Raw genomic sequence first — 19,920 nt, forward strand, 5'->3', positions numbered from 1 at the left:
CTGTTGCAGTTTGAGAGAGAGGGAGAGATAGCACACACTGTGCTGCATTGCAGAGGCCCCAGCTTGGGTAGTTCCTCCTGTATAAGCTCTGATCATTATGAATGTATAGGGGGGAAACACAGTGCAATGTGCATAGAAGCATACTTGGCTTTGTCTGTTTGTCCGAGTATTATGAGTTGTATGAAAATGAGATAAATATGAATATGCATCAATCTGGTCATTTTTGCCCCAGTGCCATTATGTTTTAAGGGGATGTTTGGGAATTTTGGCCATAGGCTGACTGATAATTGAGAACATTGTTATCTGTCACACCTCTGGTTCAAACCATTGACTGTGTATATATGGACAGGATATCAGCTCTCTAAAAGTGAAGCCAAAACAACTTAGATTGTTTTGGCTAGGGGCGGCTGTAGCTCAGGAGGTAGAGCGGGTCGTCCACTAATTGCTTTGGATAAAAGAGGTCGGTGGTTCGATTCCCGGCTCCTCCAGTCTGCGTGTCAAAGTGTCCTTGGGCAAGATACTGAACCCCAAATTGCTCCCGTTGGTGTGCCAGCACCCTGCGTGGTAGCCTGCCGCCATCGGTGTGTGAATGGGTGAATGTAACTACTGACTGTAAAGCGCTTTGGATAAAAGCGCTATATAAATGCAGGCCATTTACCATTTATTACCATTTAGATCGCCACCCTGGTGGCCGGTCCCAGTATAGGTCACAAGACCCGCCTCCGCCATGTTAGTGGATGGGACATGAGCCAAACTAAACAATTTAAGTACAGGTCTCTTCCCCCCCCAAATATGGTCTACATCATATTAGGCAGTTCTTATCATGCTGATGTATGTTCAAGTGTTAATTTTTCTGATAAGTTTGTTTTTAAGTAGTTATTTGATGATATAAAAAGGGGTGATTGACAGCTGTGACATCAGTCTCAAGCACTCACTGGCAGCTCCTATCATGACAGCCCTGCGAACTTGTGTTCGGAAATAGCAGGAATAACGTTAGGACCATTGAGTGTATGGTCAGCAGGCTCTCTATGGTGCCTTGATAGAAGTCCCTGAGGATTTGGGGCATCAGGCCAGATTTCTTTAGGCGCTTGAGGCCGCACAGTTGGGCTATTTTCACAACACAATACAACAGTGGTGGTGTGGTTGGCCCATGTCAGGTCCTGGTGGATGTTGATTACCAGGTACCTGAAGCTCTCCACCCTCTGTGCCATTGATGGTGACTGGTGTGTCCGCATTTCCCATCAGATCTGACATAGATATCTCTTGCTTATCTAGGTTGAGTAAAAGCCTACTGTAGTTTGGCGGTTAGAAGAAAGGAAGGTGGATGAGAGCAGATATGGCGTTAGGTTTATTAAAGTAGGCACCTCTGAACACATGTCTAGAATGATTTAGGTCCATGACACCTCCAGAGAGCTCAGTTCTACCATCCCAGCACCCCTCATTGATAATCCTCTATACCTATAGAACACCACCATGACATTTTACCTGTAACTATGCTTAGACATCACATTCACATGCAGCGTTTATTAGCTGGAGGAAAATAGAAAAAGAAAAAAAATTAAATTTAGTCTGAGGGAGGGTACACTCTCTTTAATTTGAGTCCAGGCGAGGGGTATACAATTTTGATTCGATAAAAATATATAAACCTTTTTTTTATTTTTTATGTTTGCTTTTCGGACTTCAACAACTACTGAGTTGCTTCATTTACACCCCTCCTGTCAAAACTGTTTGGTATGTCCCGGTGCATTGTTTCTCTTTGGCGGTCCTATCTGTCGATCTTTGTGCTTGGCCTATCCAGACAGTAGGCGTGTACAGTATCTGGCGAATCAGTGGCGCTTTTCTGGTGATAATATGGAAGTACATTTCCAGCGCGAATAACCCACTGGAACAAAGCAAACAAACAGACATGGCATAAAAAAAATATATGGGCTCTATCATTGCATCGGCCTATAAACTGCGCCCAGCGCAGCGCAGATTAGTGGGCGTGGACCAGCCCACTCCATATTTTGGTATCGGCGCTACACGCAGCCTTAAGCATTACAACCACGCCTATTAAGCTTAAAATTATGCACAGTCTGCTCATTGGAGAAGTGCAGTAAACGAGTCACAAGCTTGCCTTTTAAGCTCCAATTCCACGGAGCGATCCAGTAAAGCCAGAAAAGCCAAGCGCTCTGCTCCCCCCCTCCCTTTCATCCCCGTCTGTCTGTCTCCATATATAGGCTATTATTCCATATTATTATGCTTCTCAAACCAATCTAACTGCAGTTTAAATACTGCAAGCATGTAAATATGCCACACTATAGCAAGATCAAAGTGAAAAGAATGTTCTAAACGCATTGGCTAGAAAAATATATGTCATGATGAGATTAGATTGGTGAAAGTTTGTCCAGAATGATATCGTTTTCTCTCCCCTGCTGCACAGGTAGGATGATGCACATAAATATAGCCTACATTATGTAAAGTCATTGCATAAATGTGTTTTTATTATGCCTCCGCCGGCGATAGCCAGGCCGAAGGCATTATGGATCCGGGTTGTCCGTCCGTACGTCCGTCCGTACGTCCGTCCGTCCGTACGTCCGTCCGTACGATGTTTGTTAACGCGATATCTGAGGAACGCCTGGACGGAATTTCATCAAATTTGCCTCAAACATCGACTTAGACTCAAGGATGATCTGATTAGATTTTGGTGGTCAAAGGTCAAAGGTCAAGGTCACTGTGACCTCTCAAACGCCATTTTCAAGCTTGTTAACGTGATATCTCAGGAATGCCTTTACGGAATTTAATCAAACTTGTCTCAAACATTGACTTGGACTCAAGGATGAACTGATTACATTTTGGTGGTCAAAGGTCAAAGGTCAAGGTCACTGTGACCTCTCAAACACCATTTTCCAGCTTGTTAACGCGATATCTGAGGAACGCCTGGACGGAATTTCATCAAATTTGCCTCAAACATTGACTTAGACTCAAGGATGATCTGATTAGATTTTGGTGGTCAAAGGTCAAAGGTCAAGGTCACTGTGACCTCTCAAACACCATTTTCAAGCTTGTTAACGCGATATCTCAGGAATGCCTTTACGGAATTTAATCAAACTTGTCTCAAACATTGACTTGGACTCAAGGATGAACTGATTACATTTTGGTGGTCAAAGGTTAAAGGTCAAGGTCACTGTGACCTCTCAAATGCCATTTTCCAGCTTGTTAACGCGATATCTCACGAATGCCTTGGCGGAATTTCATCAAATTTGCCTCAAACATCGCCTTAGACTCAAGGATGATCTGATTAGATTTTGGTGGTCAAAGGTCAAAGGTCAAGGTGAGCTCTCAAACGCCATTTTCAAGCTTGTTAACGCGATATCTCAGGAATGCCTTGACGCAATTTAATCAAACTTGTCTCAAACATCGGCTTGGACTCAAGGATGAACTGATTACATTTTGGTGGTCAAAGGTCAAGGTCACTGTGACCTCTCACACACCCAATTTCCAAGCTCTGTAACGCAACATCACAGGAGCGCCTTGACGGAATTTCTCCCAAATTTGCCTCAAATGGCGATTTGGACTCAAGAATTAACTAATGGCGGAGGCATAAGTCCGCGTTGCGGTCGTTCTAGTTGTAAAAGAAAATGTGAAGTAAGTCGTCTTATTGGAGCGACATCACAGTAGGAAGTCACAGTAGAACCGAGTTACGGCTGTCACTCATCTCCTAAATTACGTTAAATCTGCGAGGGATATTTATACCACCAGGATGACGTGATATGTTTCACATAGGGTTGTGTTTTGATTTCGAGATTTTATTTTGTCCAATATTGAAATGTTCTACAATTGCATGTTGTTACACATTATTTCTATCTACCTTTCTATCTATTTAGGCTAATTTGGATGCTATTTATTATCGAAATGTATTAACAATGCATGCTGGGAGATTTCACATGTGTGGCTTTGTGCCTGTCTGCTGTCTGATGCGCGAGGGAGTGAGAGAGAGAGGGGGGACAGAGAGTGGAGAGTCCGCGGCTCCGCACAATTACGCACAATAATAGAACCAGCAAACTTTTTTTCCATCAGTCATTGACCGCTATTTAAACACAAATATTGATATACACAGAATGAAGATTGTTTCACATAAATAGCATATTGTTTGGGGAGGGTCAATCCTATTTCTGAAATCACTTGGGGAGGGTCAAGGAAAAATATATTTTGATCAGAGAAGGGGCACAGCTTTTTATTTTAGAGCACACCAAATCCCTCCAGTGACCCCCCCTTCTAAACAACGAACGGTCCCTAAAATAATTGAATTCCATTGATTCCCATGAAGTTCAACTTCTAAGAGAGGTTGCCTTGACTTACTAAATATTATAAATTAAACATTATGAAACAAATAATCAAATACGTTGCATCTGAATTTGTCTACTACGATTACGTTATGCATCAAACACTGCCTGATAGATCCCTTTTGCATGTTATGACATTCATTATTGATATATGTGTAATCTCAGATATGTGGTCAAAAGAAAAACAAACATGGCATTTCAAAGAACAGATGTTTGGATGTGGCCAATTAACGTTTATTAATGTGTTTGTTCCAGCTCGGTCCACATGGAGGAGTCCTCTGTAATGCAGGGAGCCCAGGGGATGCTGGTTCAGAACTGGCCCACCGTGTCCAGCGCTGCAGGTGAGGTGAAGTCTATCGCAGTCACTGTCTAGACTGATTTGTTTTGATTTATTAGGATCCCCATTAGCTTAGGCAAAGCTAAGCTACTCTTACTGGGGTCCACATAGAACATTAAACATCATACATGTACAAACAAGACAATCAGATAAGCAAAAATAATACAACACAGAAAAAATAAATAGAGAGTTAAGCTCTATATCCACGAGAGTTCGGCTCTATACTGTACATGCAACACTAGTACGTTTTCACTTTACAAACAAAATAATCTCACAGGACAGACAAACGAGGCGATGTGCGTGCAGCCATCTTGGATTGCACGCAGACAGAAGTAACTTCTCAGTCTGATTTACATGAATGACCAACAGTGTTGGGGGTAGCTCATTACAAAAGTAACATATTACATGTAATATATTACTTTTAGCAGTAACTCAGTAATATAACTTATTACTTATAGTATTTCAGTAATATTATACCAGTTACTTTGTCAAGTAACTCAAGTTACATATTGAGTTACATTTTATTAAATCAAAGCACATATTTAAAAAAGATACAATCATTTCCTAATCAAACTGTGTGTTTTTATGCACACAAAAAAAACACTATAGATGACAATAACAAAGGAAAAGAATGAAATTTAGAATTTTGGATTGTTTACACTGACTTCAAGGCGGTTGAAATTATTTTTTTCGGGATGTTCCGGGGCGGCAATGTCATTCTGCTGCTGCTGTTGTTTTGGTCAAAGTAATGCAAAAGTAGTGTAATAAGTAACACGTTACTCTACACAGAAAGTAATATTGTAAAGTAACTTATTACTTTCAAATGAAAGTAACTAGTAATATGTAGTATATTACATGTTGAAAGTAACTTGCCCAACACTGATGACCAATCAAAAGAAGCTACTGGTCTGCATTTAAGAAGTAACATCTCAGTCGGATTTGCATAAATGACCAACCAAAAAGAAGCTACTGGTCTGCATTTAAGAAGTAACATTTCAGTCTGATTTACATGAATGACCAACCAAAAAGAGGCTACAGGTCTGCATTTAAGACTGAGTCCCACCAGAGTTCTGAATCGGACCGTTTTACTCACAGATGAGACCTACATTTAAACTGTGGCACCTTGACATAAATCTAGCAGCACTGTCTGGAACAACGGCAAATCATTGTGTTGAAGTGACTTTTAATGCCAGATATTAAAGAGAGAGTACTTTATTTATATTTAAATTCTGGCATTACAGCAGCAGTACTCATCAATAAGATCAGTGACTTTTTCAACAACAATGAGCAACAACAGCGACATAACTTATGTCAAAACACACAAAGAGGTAGGTGTCGGCGAGAGCTTAGGAAAACAATATATTGGCATAAAAAACAGTATATACATACTGACACAGCTACTACAGCACTCTTGCATTTTCCGGAAATGTCCACGGTAGAGCATATTGTATTATATAATAATATTACTATGACTGTACACTATAGAGCGGCGATCCTCAAAGTCCGGACTCCGGTCCACATGCGGACTGAGATGCCGTCCTATCCGGACCGAGCCCTATAACCTACAAATCATTCATAACTTACATTTTCACGGACCATTTCTATTTTAACCGGCACATGCTTTTATAGTCTTTACGGTACTACTGTTTTATCTACCAGGAAGCTCACAGACCAATGCATGCGCTGCAAATCATCACACGTGATGCTACTCGGCCAATCAAATAAGCGAATCGTTTCTCTCTGTTGCTTCTCAGTGGTGCTGCGAGAGTGTGACACACGGACGGAGGGGAGGCGAGGCGAGATATAGAAGTAATTTCACATCTTACATGTCCATTCATTGTTCTTACGGGCAGATCAAAACCAGTATGTCTCGTGTGAAGTGCGGTGCGATCCTGACCTGTCTATGGAAGCGCCACACATGAGCAAACACACATACACACACACCAGGGCACACTCACTGCCCAACGCAACGGCATGCGAGGTTTGCATTGCAATTGCATTGATCGACAGACAGACAGACAGACAGACAGATATATAGATAGATAGATAGATAGATAGATAGATAGATAGATACAGTAGATAGATATCTATATCAGTGCGCTGAAGATATTACTGTGCGTAATTGTGCGCACCTCTCCTCTGTCATCTCATCTCTCTCCCCCTCTCTCTCTCTCACTCCCTCTCTCTCGCACAACCAAACAGGCACAATGACAGATGAAAAAAAGTGATACCGTAGTTTTGAGCCCCTGTCATTCAGAGGCTGTTGCATCATCCTACCTGTGCAGTGGGGGATAAGAAAAGGTAGCGAGAGAAAACGATATCATTCTGCCCAAACTTTCACCAATCTAATCTCATCATGACATCCCGCCAGGGATAGGCTATATTTTTTCTAGCCGATGCGTGTAGAACATTCTTTTTACTTTGATCTTGCTATTCACCTTATGTTCAGACCTTACAGTGGGCCAAATTCTTCCGGGTCCTTTTAACACTTCCGGCGGTCACTGCGCAAAATAAGAGAGTTGTTTTTGGAGCGGACAGTGAAGGGGTAAAATAAAGAACGTAGCCTACTACTTTGAGCCGGTACACAGCAAGCAAGCGAGTATCCACTGTTAGCCAGGTCAGATAACGTTATCGTCGACAATGACGAGCACTTTCTTGTAAAACATACCTGGACTCCAACAAAGAAAGCTTCAGATAGTTGTCTCTCCTCCGAGGCAGCGCGAGCCACTAACGTCAATAAGACCCGCAGACGTTAACGTAATTCCCTGGAATGTGAGACTTAACGAGCCAGTTACATGGCGTTGCATTCTTAGACATTGCCGTTTGCTTTTATTTGGTATGTTACATACAATTGGCTAAATTATTAGTTAATTCAGAGTTAGATGATATTGGAGAAGCGCAGCCATTTTTTATTTTATTTTATTATTATTTTTAGCCGGAAGTTTTGATACGGCCACACAACCGGGTCAAATGGGCGTGGCTACATAAGGTGAATAGTGTAGCGTATTTACATGCTTGCTGTATTTAAACTGCAGTGAGATTGGTTTGAGAAGCATAATAATGTGGAATAATATATATGGAGACAGACAGGGATGAAAGAGGGAGGGGGGAGTTAAGAGCGCTTTGGTCGGGGTTTTCTCGCCAGATTGGATCGCTCCGTGGAATGGAACATGAAAGGGACATTGTGATTTGTTTACTGCACTTATCCAATGAGCACGGTGTGAATAATTCTACGCTTAAAAGGCGTGGTTATAATGCTTAACGGTGAAAACACACCGCACGCGTCTCCTGCACATAAGCTGCGCGGCGCGACCATTTGCGACCTTGTGCGCAGCCAGTTTTCATTAGGACACCATGTTAACAGATCTGTCAGTCCACACCGAATTGCGCGCAGCGCACAGCGCGCCGCTCAGCTCAGCTCAGCGGCTGCTCAGGGCCGTTCAGGTCAGCCTGGATTTCTATTTTCCTGCGCGGCCGTCTGCGCCCGTGAGCGACTCTGTCAAGCTGAACAGATCAGATAAGGGCAGACAGGAACTCCGAAACCGGACATTCGTCAAATAAAACCAATTTCAAAGTAAAATAATGTTTATTTACGTTGTTGATTGCCCCTTTGGAAGGGTGAAAAGAGAGAAAGAGCAGTGGGAGAGGGGGAGCGGCTTCTAGGGGCTCGTTGCCTGCGGAGCAACAAGTAGAGAGCTAGGACTCGCCTTTTCTCTACAACAGCACGCACTGGGAAAACGTGAGGAGAACAGACAAATATGATGCAATTGCATTTTATAGCGAAGGTAGCCATTAACTGTTATCCCAAACATATTACTTTAGATATTTATGTCGTCATTTACTTGGCCATGATAACGAAGACAGGAGATCTGGGGCAAAATATATAGCGGACGAGCAGAGCGCGCAAAGTGAGCTGCGCTCTCTGTGTGGACACTTTTAAGCGACTTCTGCGCGGAGGTGCGCTGCGCGGCGCATGCGCGCAAGTTTCGCGTCCGGTATGTCCCCAGCGTAAGGCCGCGTGTAGCGCCGACACGAGAATAGGCAGTGCGCCGGTCCATGCCCACTAATATGCGCTGCGCCTGGCGCTAAGCGCTAATTTATGGCCGGTGGGACGATAGAGCCCTGCAAGTACAAATTGTGCAAAGTGGACATAGTGTATATGTGTGCAATGTGCATGAGCAATATGTGCGTTTAATAGAGAACCACAGGAAAGAGTCCGGAAGTGTACTTCCGAGTTCGTGAGAGGAAAAGTCTATGGGATTTAACATGTGAGTTTCACTTAAATGCATAAAATAAGGTATGTGGTTAACAAAGGTTTATGGGAATGCGAATTTGGGTTCAGCATGGTAATCTTCACAAACGTGAATAACTTTTATGACTTGGAACGTAAATGCGTTTTTTTTTTAAACACGATTTTGAAAACGCTTCAAAAGGCATAAAAATGATTCACGTTTGTGAATCATGCTGAACCCAAATTTGCATTCCCATAAACCTTTGTTAACCACAGACCTTATTCTATACATTTAAAGTGTAACTAACCCCCAAAACACTTTTTTTCCAACTTTTAACCAATATGGCTTTTGGGGTGGTGTGTGAAGAATTCTGGTAAAAATGTCCACATTTGAGACCAAACTGATAATATTCTACAAGCTTTATCATTTCCAGCAGCATAAGTGCCCTCTATGGGTTCAAACCTGCTTTTTGGGGGGCGGGGCTCAAATGAATGGACGATTTGGTACATCATTACGTCACGGTGGTATTTGCGCGTGGTGTACCCCAATGTGAATCAATTGTATTATCAGCTTTATTTTATGCATTAAATGTAGCGTAAGCCGTTCGGGTGCTGGGATAACGTAATGCATTATGTGTAGTTGGCTACTGTGGCTAATGCTAGCGGCTAACGTTAGTTACTTTACATGGCAGTAAAACGCCACTTAATGACCAAATTGACATAACTTTTAACCATTTCGAGTAACACTCTTTCCATACGGACCACTAGCGTTGGTTAGTTGTTTATAATGTGGCTATATTTTGTACGATACACTGAAAATACTGCCTGTCATATAAAATGTAAAAAAAAAGAAAAAGGGGTTGGGACTGGGAGGTGTCGATGATTTGATTTGACAGTTCTGGGCACTGGGGTTGGCGTTGGCCAATCCTGGCGTGTTGCACCCCCAAATCGAGTGTGTTCTGCCGCTATAAGCGAGTGGGTTCCGGGACAACCAGTCTCTCTGAGGTGCGAGCCACTTACGTTAAAACAGTGTGGTAAATACAATATTCCTGGAATGCGAGTTTAACGAACCAGTTACATGTCCTCTGCATTCTACATCAAATTAAGACATTACTGTTTGTTTTATTTTGTATGTTACATAGCCTACTTATTGGCCAAGTTATTAGTTTGCCAGAAATTTGGGGGGTAAGTGCCCCTTTAAGTTTTCCACTGAGTAACCAAATGGCGGCGATTTCTGGATAAAACCTACAAGAATATGTCATCCCTGCGGTACTCTCTGAAGAAGAAAAAAACATCACATGGATGCAACTGGGACGTATCATGAGTGATGTACCCTGGGGTCATAGGATGTTTCGGGTACTGCAACATCATACACCCTCGCCCAGGTGACCCAGGCGGGGTTGATCAAGCCCCGACTTACGTCCCAGTAGCTACCCACGGTCAGCCCTCTTAGGGAAAGACAGGGCCACTCAATCCGCTGCTCTGGAACTACTCTGCCGGGACCGGGAGGCTCTGGCACGTGGAGGGACTGGGCTCTGTGGGTTGCCCCCTGTCCGGGCTCCTCCTACGTCTCACCAGGTCCAGGACCTGTGCGTTGCACCAGACTCCCCCGCTCCAAACATTTCATTCCGGTATGATGTTTATTGGGCCGTGGTGGTACTGCAGGCTCCACTTGCGTCTTGAATGGCCCTCCTAAAAGACCACTCGTGGATTTGTTGGGCTTATAGAGTTATGCTGCTCTATAGCTGTAAGGGTTAAAGCAGCTACGAGCAAGATTTTCGATTGTTATTAAACAGTCTAAATTTAATATCGATGCATCACATCTTACCTCTAATAGTAGACGAGACCAACGCAGAGTAGTCTCGCTTGAACCCCGAGTGAATCGGCCAGTGTTGTCTCTGTCTGTGGCCGGGGCAGATCAGGAAGTGAAATGAAACGGTTTGCGGCAGCTACTTCGGCCATAACCACAAAATAACAAAATTACTTCCAAAAAAACTGTTAGAATATAACGAGAGATGTTCGCGAGAGTAGCAAGCCCCTGCATGGCGTTCTCCTTGTTTATGGTCTGTTGCTAGGCAGAGCGAAACGGCGGAAGGCAGGCAGCTGCTGTAAACCATTTTGTTTCACTTCCGGGTTTATCCGGCCGGTAGACAGATAGAGAGAGAGAGCCCCCTGGTGACGCGAGGTTAGTAGACAGACACAGACTCTATAATCATCAAGAGAGCAATCTCCGATTCACACGGCTTTGGTCTCAGCTACTATTATAGGTAAGATGTGATGCATCAATATTGTAATTATACTGTTTAATAACAATCGAAAATCTTGCTCGTAGCTGCTTTAAAGGAGAATTTCGTTTTTTTTTAACCTGGACCCATCTCCTGGCATTAATTATGATTTGGCCACTCACCCAGCGATCTCCGCGGCGTTTCTGGCCGTCCTAGCGTTGTTTTGAGATCAATAGCGTCCAAGTCAGTTGTAAAATGGAGCTGATTTGGGGCCAAGTGTGAGCCTGTCTTTCCTGCATCTAAATAGCTATTTTTATTCCTGTTTTCGCCAAATATCGTCATAATCTGATCCCTCAAGAACCACCAGAGTGATATTTCGCCAAAGGCTGTTTCCTGGAGTCGCACAGGGATCAAATTACCTCAAACGTGATCTCGGTCACCAAGTCTTGTGAAGTCCCGCGATACTTTCCTGCCGACCGGCCAAGTACAGGTAGGACGCTTTGCGGTGGTGGTTTTAGCGTAACCTATGTGGGGTTTGGCATAACCTTCGTTATTTCGAATCCCACATAGGACTGCCACTGACGTCGATTTTTTTTTTTGACGGTGCTACGTGGATCAATGCCCCCCGCGTCTCCTATGGAGATATTGGAAGTATTGAATGTGTATAATCTATTTTACCGACCAGCTAGGTGGCGACGGTCCTCTCCCGACAGAGATAAAGTCAACCAAAAGCAGCCGCCTCCCGCGGCTGCTTCCTCCATTCTCAAGGAAATGGCTTGGCGATTTTACAGTCAGAAACGAACGAGCCTCATTCTCATACTGTAGGCGGGGACGCTTTCGCGCTGCTGCGGTGGGGGGTTCCAGAAATGGACTGTGTGGGCAGCATAAAGCCTAGAGTCGCATGGGGCTTCATCGGGGCTCTCAAACCCAAGAGACGAGTGAGACCTATCCACACTCGCTGCCAGGGAGGGAGGCTGCTCAAACTCGCTGCCAGGGAGGGAGGCTGCTCGAACTCCCAGCAGCAGAGCACTCGCTTGTGACAAACGCAGGCTGAAAGCCACTAGACACGCCCACGGAGGGAGGAGTTGAAGGAGAGGGCGTTCGGAACTATATTGTTTGGATGTCTGATCTCTCACTGATGCCAAAAATAAATGGTTAAAGTGACTGTTCTGCCTGTTTGATTGAATTTCACAAAACTGCGATTATCTCAGCTTTCACTCTCAGACGCTAAAACCATGCTGTACTCAACGGCTAATATCTACATAACTACTAACTCTACAAACTAACTCTTTTAGACAGAGAAAGCACACATTCTATTAGTACTTTTGTGAACTTTGTGTTGACAAACTCCAAGCAGAAAAGAATCCTCGGCTCTTGTAAAATGAGCCAGAATCCTCAAAAAAACGGCTTGGCAAAAGCTACCTACAGTAAAAAAAAAACGGCTGGCAGTCAATGTGTTAATATGTCACTTTTATAAGTTTAGAAAAAAAAATAGACGGTCAAAGTAACGATTTAGATTACCCTTGTGTGCTCAGTTGATCAAAATTACAGCTATTTAGAAATCTGGTTTTCGTTTTCAGCTTTATTTTATGCATTAAATGTCGTTCGGGTGCTGGGATAACGTAATGCATTATGGATAGTCAGCTATTGTGGCTAATGCCACCAGCTAACGTTACTTACTTTACATGGCAGTAAAACGCCACTGAATGACCAAATTGATTTAACTTTTAACCATTTCGAGTAACACTGTTTCCATATGGACCCCCAGCGTTGGTTAGTTGTTTATAACGTGACTATTTTTATAATGTTTATAACGTACTCCGGTTTCCGGTTTATAATTCGGGTCTGAATACAGCCGAGTATAACAAAGGAAATGGCAAGCTGCAACAACCAAGTCACGTTAAACCGGAACTTGTACCCATAATTATTTTACAGTGGGGCATTCAAAAATAAGGTGGGTAACCCTTTTCACAGCAATCAAGGTTGTAAAGCAGGAAGTAAAGCAGGTGTAACTAATAACATTAATGAGGGCCCTGGCACTGGAACTCCTAAATAGAAGGGAACCATCATTAATGGTTTTGGCTACACCTGCTTTACTTCCTGCTTTACCACCTCAAGACGGTTGCTGTGAAAAGGGTCTGTTGGCCATTATGTTTCTGATTATTATAATAAGGGACAACAAAACGCATTGCAATAGGCTGTACATGGAAGCTACCTATATTGTCTGTTAAACAAAACCCATTAAGCATATCTTACTATAAACTACTAACCTATCTACATATATACACCTATGGATGTACAATGACAAGAATAAAGCAGTGCACATGTATTCTAAAAAGCTCATCTTAAGCCCTGAAAGAAGAAGACAAAATACTGGTGATCACCATGAGGTAAATATTTAATTTCATTATTGTTTATTTGTATAAGGACAGATACACAAACATATAACATTTAGCAAGACATGTTTGATGTCATGTATCACATTTGTAGCCTAAGCTCATTTGCAATGCTTGTCCCTAATATGACTGATCAAGTGACTGACTGATATGTAGGTGATCTCCAATTCCCATGCAATGAAAATAAGAGCTTAGCTGAGATGCCAAAGGCCTGGAGGCCCTTGTGGAGAGCCAGTGATAGACAATAACACCCTGTCTGTCTGTCTGTCTGTCAGTCAGTCAGTCAGTCAGTCAGTCAGTCAAGTCAGTCAGTCAGTCTGTCTGTCTGTCTGTCTGTCTGTCAGTCAGTCAGTCAGTCTGTCTGTCTCTCTGTCTGTCAGTCTGTCAGTATACATGTGTGTGAACGCTTTTCTCTCCGTGGGAGACTCGGAGAGAGACCTTGGGAATGATGAGCGAGAGGGAGGGAGAAACTAGCAATTCCCACTATGTCTCTGCAGTTATGCTGTGATTTGGTCGAGCAGATAGAAAGCTACCACCCTGGTCTCAAAGCAGAGTGCAGAGTGTACTGCAGACTTCTCAGTGGTGCCTGCCTTGTTGCAAAAGGGAGTCATGTGATAGGAGTATCAGCAGCCAGTCTTGTATTGCAGTTTGCTCTTCTTGTTGTGTCACCTTTTCATGTCAGAGGTGAACTGTTATTATTATGATGAAGCTGTGCATTAGGCTGCAGTGCATCTGAAGGTGACATCATGTGACCCATGGCACAGAGGGAGGGAGATACGGCTGACTGATGCTGCTGGAGGGGCTGAGAAGCTATTATCAGTAATAAGAGAGGGACATAATGTGGAGAGATCCTGTAGCATTCAATAGGGCTGTATTGCATATACTGTATATATAGTAGTATATATAGCGGTATTGCCACTGATTTCCCAATTCGATACACAAGGTCTTTGTACACCAGGGCTCCCTTGTAAATGAGAGCTTGCTCTCAAGGGACTCTCCCTGTATAAATAAAGGTAAAATAAAAAATAAAAATAAAAAAGGTCCCGATTCAATTCGATGGCCGATACAATTTGATATATTTCAGTAACAATACCAATTTGCTTGGATATGAAAGAGATTCTCAAAGAATGAATGCTGTAAATTGTACAAGGAACCCTCTAACCTGGTGCATTATTAAATATATTAATGTTTACAAGATGTTTACGAGATCTCGTTGCGCTGAGAATCAAACCAAGTGAGTCTAGCGGTTAAAGCCTCAACCATCCAGTATAATCCTCAATATTGGGATTTATGAATCTATATCAGTTCCTTCAAATGAATGTCGATTCTATATCAATATACAGTGTTGATTTTTTAAACCCAGCTCTAGCATTCAAAGCAATTTGGGAAAGGGAGAGGAGCGCAGACACAGTGCATAGGGGGGATGGAGAGAGAAAGCGAGGTGTGGGGGGATGGATGAAGAGAAAGGTTAAGAGGATTGGCAGGTTCCTGCAGTAGTGTTGTTGCTAGGGAACGCCATGTGACCTGTTGCTAGGCAACACTGTCTAACTGAAAGATTGCTGCAGCAGCCGCACCCTCCATCAGCAGGGAGTGGGCGAAGGCAGTTTCCATGGCAACCAGTCATATCTCTGAATGGAAGATTTAGCGAGAGAAAGGGGAACAGGGGTATAGGAGGGGAACAGAGAAGGGTTAGGGTACTTTGCAAGGACAGGTATTAAGAAGAAAGAGAGTACTAATACTAATAAGGAAATAATTCAGAATGCATGTGATAAACCGTGCATTTTCACACAAGGAGAACATGACTCTCAAATGTGTGCATGTGTTAGAACACGTTTTGTTTTTTGGCAATGTATCTCAGATTGCACGATTTTGAAAAAAGAAAGATCTAATTATGACTGATATTGCAATTCCGATATGATTTGCGATATTAGAGGGAATGATTCATTTAAATTGAAAAACATGTTACTGTAATGATTACAATGATTACTGTATGGTGTGATTTTTGTGCGGATCTGTACCAAACAAAGATGTTTTCTTAAGTCTGCAGAATATGCTGTGTAGGTCAGGACATCTCTGCTGCACCACAATATTTAATTTAAACTGATATTTTGACACATTTCGCCTTTAACAACTCCTTTCGATTTGAAAATTGTTGTGGTCTATATTGCAATTTTGATTAGATTTCGATTAATTGTGCAGCCCTATCTCAGACAAGACAGGAAATAAGACGGCCTACTTTAAATGTAATTTCAGGTTAAGACGAAATGAGGCTTGAACCTCCCAGATATCTAGGTATCATGGCAACATCCTCACAACTGCAGCTATACTGACCTGCTTACCAGCAGTTAAAGCATAAGACATTTATACTGACCTGCTTACCAGCAGTTACAGCAGAAGACATAACTATACTGACCTGCTTACCAGCAGTTACAGCATAAGACATTTATACTGACCTGCTTACCAGCAGTTACAGCAGAAGACATAACTATACTGACCTGCTTACCAGCAGTTACAGCATAAGACATTTATACTGACCTGCTTACCAGCAGTTATAGCATAAGACATTTATACTGACCTGCTTACCAGCAGTTACAGCAGAAGACATTTATACTGACCTGCTTACCAGCAGTTACAGCAGAAGACATTTATACTGACCTGCTTACCAGCAGTTACAGCATAAGACATTTATACTGACCTGCTTACCAGCAGTTACAGCATAAGACATTTCACAATGTTTGCTGTGAAATATAGGCTAATATGAAGCAATGGCAGTTGCAAATAATCCTCCATGTTAGAGACACAATGACACTTGGTAAGCAGAGCCTGTCATAGCTGAATGCATGCACTCCTCCAAGCAGTGCCATGACCTGCTCTCTCTCTCTCTCTCTCTCTCTCTCTCTCTCTCTCTCTCTCTCTCTCTCTCTCTCTCTCTCTCTCTCTCTCTCTCTCTCTCTCTCTCTCTCACACACACACACATTTGATTAATACCTGCAGAATTCTCATTAATAGTGCCATTGGTTAAGGTTAGCTACAGCCAGTGAAGAACACACTGGGACTGCCAAATACACCAAGGCAATTTCACTTGATCAGACACAAACACTTGATACTCTGGCTCAGTCCATCATGCTGGGGAATACAGATGGCTCTAGCCTCATCAGGTGTCGTGTTACAGGGCAGGCTTTGAATGTGTTCCTCTCATCTATGATCAAACTACTTTGGCTTGGTTCTCGTCTCGGGCTAACATTCATTTCCCACAATCAAAGACCGTCCACCACAAACTCAAATGTCCACGTTTGGTTTGGGCTATTGGGTTAGCATCGGCATGACCATATAGCTTAGTACTGAAGGCTCTTCGGCCCTTACCTTTAAGTAGCTCTGGCTTGTATTGGCAACGGCGTTGAACCGCGTCGCCTCTCTGTGTCGGATCGCGGAGCAGCCCGGCCCGGGCCGCTGGCTCTCCCCCTCGCAGGTCCCTACAGTACCAACCTTGGTGGATCCAAGCGAGTTGTGTTGGGCCGATGCCACAATGTGCAGAGGGGCTATCAAAATATCCCACAGACACACACAAACATCTACTGTGTTCAGTTCAATGTCAGCTACACACAAACATCTACTGTGTTCAGTTCAATGTCAGCTACACACAAACATCTACTGTGTTCAGTTCAATGTCAAACAGTCAATAAGGGCACTTCCTGGTTTCGGTCAGCAATGTCTGTTCAAAGTTCAACCCTTACTGCTACACACTGCAGCATGGTGACGTTGATCCGCATTGACAAACATTTCCTCATGCGCTCCCTCAAAGCTCCCACCTCCCATTGCTCCTCCATATCTCTCTAACACAAGCCAACCCGCACGTGACATGGCATTGGCTTTGCTCGGTAAGGTAAGACAATCAGCGCAAAACCCCCGGACACGCACAAATCCAAAATTGTGGCTATGATTGATGGTCAATAATAACCAATGATTGCTACTGAATGATGTGACCACAACATAATAGCTTAAGACTGACAGTCTAACCAATAAGTCCTAAGTGACATCAGTGGATCTGATCATCACGTGTAGGACGGAACAGGAACTATAGCGCTGTGATGGTATACAACTTTCTTAACAGCAGGAGCAGAGTAACATAGTGTACAATTTGTGGTGTTCCCGTCAGTCCATTAATAATCTACCACCACACTTACCTTCCACGATCAAATGTTGTCATGCTTGATATTTGACGTTTGTCTTCCCTCAAAAATAATATTATATATATATATATATATATATATATATATATATATATATATATATATATATATATATATATATATATATATATATATAGTTATATATATAGTTATATATAGTTATTTTTTATTTATTTATTTAGCACATATTAAAACATACAGAAATACTGATAGTTATCAAGATAAACAAGAAAATAAATGTGCAAAGTAGAGGCAAGAGACCAGCAAGGGCCTATACGAGGCCTCTACTTGTATAACAACATTTCTACCTTAAGAGACTACACATAACACCAACCAAGCTTTAACAATATTTATTGAATGTAAGATTTAACAAGATTTATTGAATGTAAGATTGTCTTTGGCGGAGAGCTCCTTGGCCAAAAGGGGGATCAGCCACGTGACCGGGAATCGGTCACGTGACGGATGATCAGCCACGTGACGGCGGACCTGCCATGGATTGGCAGGGGCGTCGGAACCCTCCCCCTTTAGGAAAGGAGCCTTCACCTGGTGGTACTGGGGTGGAAGCCGGGGAGGTGGTGGGTTGATGCTGCAATGCATAGGAGACAAGAGCAATAGACAGGTAGGAGGGGCACTCCTTTTAACCAGACCGCTTGGACGAATGGCAGGCTGTTATTGGATAATTGAATGTGATGACGTAACTAGTTCCGTCTCTTGGTAGAACTTCCGTAAACTCCCATAAGTAGAAACAAAATCAGCAAGTATGAAATAAAATAAAAATTTAACGAAAAAAGAAAAGAAAGTAAAGAAGAAGAGCCAAAACATGTATGCAGATAAGAGATATTGATTTAACAGGGATTTTTTTCATTCTTGATTTAAAGATAGGCAATGATGGACAGGTTCTGATTGAAGGGGGGCTGGAATTCCATAAGGATGGACCTCTATATCTAATGTTAAATTGACCTAAATTTGTGCGGGAAAATGGAAGGTGAATGTTATGTGATTGTCTGGTTGGATATGAGTGGACATTAGAGTTCAATACAAAGAAGTTATGGAAGACAGTAGGTAAAAAGGATTCTTGATGCATACATTTATACATGAAAACAGAAGTCTGATATACGTTTATATCGAAGATTGACAGTAAGTTTCCTGAACAGAGGGGCGGATGGCTCAAATCGATTTGATGATGTAGCCCAGGGGTGCCCAATACGTCGATCGCGATCGACCGGTCGATCGCGAAGGTAGTGTGGTAGATCGCATGGCATTGAGGGGAAAAAAAAAAAAAAAAAATGTACATAGTGCCGTAGTGAGGATGGATGATAGGCTAATAGGCCCATTTGCCACTTGATTGACGTACAGGTAGCCAGTCAGATCTCATCTATACTGCGCATGCAAAAGTTAGCAGCCTATCATCCATCCTCACTATGGCATTTGCCACTTGATTGACGTACAGGTGCGCCAGTCAGATCTCGCTGTGGCAGCCAAGTTTGTATATATATATAAATAAATATGTTTGGTAGATCACTTTGACTTGGTCATTTTAAAAGTAGCTCCCAAGCTGAAAAAGTGTGGGCACCCCTGATGTAGCCAGTCTTAAAAATCTCTTTTGGATTAGCAGGATTTTCTGGAGAGAATAAGGATATGTACTGGCCCAAACAATATTACAATATGATAAATAAGGATATATTAAACTATAATATAGTGTCAGAAGACAGGTGTGATTTACCAGGGATGAAATCCTTCTGATAATGCCATAAGACTTCATAATTTTATTACATACATAATCAATATGGTTTTTCCAGGATACATTTTCATCAACTAAAACACCAAGAAATTTTGAAGGAGACACCTGTTTTAATTCAATATTATTAATGAGCAGTTTTGAATTCTGCTTGGAATAACTTTTGTTTTTATTTCTGAAAATTATAAAATTTGACTTCTTGGCATTCAAGGAAAACTTATTTAACTGGAACTTGAGGTGTATGCTACAATCGTATTGGCCTCTCTGATCAGGGAACAAAAGTCTGAATGTGCGACAACAATGGCTGAGTTTCCCAACAAAGAAGCTTCTTAAGAGTTAAGAAGCTTCTTAAGGAGTTAAGAAGGCTCCAAAGAAGTGTTGTGTTTCCCAAACGCCTTCTTAACAGCCTTCTTAACACATCGCTAAAGAAGGCTCTTAAGAAGCATCTTAACTGGAGCTGTCCACCATCTCGATGTGA

General features: G+C 42.5%; 1 protein-coding gene across 1 annotated transcript in view; it reads left to right on the top strand.

The window, feature by feature from the left end:
- pcdh2ac (protocadherin 2 alpha c) overlaps nt 1–19,920 on the top strand; it is a gene marked incomplete at both ends in the record, with an annotated part of 47,104 nt that overhangs the window by 16,286 nt on the left and 10,898 nt on the right. Inside the window, one exon of the mRNA XM_083646184.1 lies at nt 4,581–4,666. Coding sequence (XP_083502310.1) covers nt 4,581–4,666 — 86 coding nt within the window. The remainder of the gene's footprint in view (nt 1–4,580; nt 4,667–19,920) is intronic.

Source organism: Poromitra crassiceps, assembly GCF_964638095.1.
Source record: "Poromitra crassiceps genome assembly, chromosome: 1".
Classification (NCBI taxonomy): Eukaryota; Metazoa; Chordata; class Actinopteri; order Beryciformes; family Melamphaidae; genus Poromitra; species Poromitra crassiceps.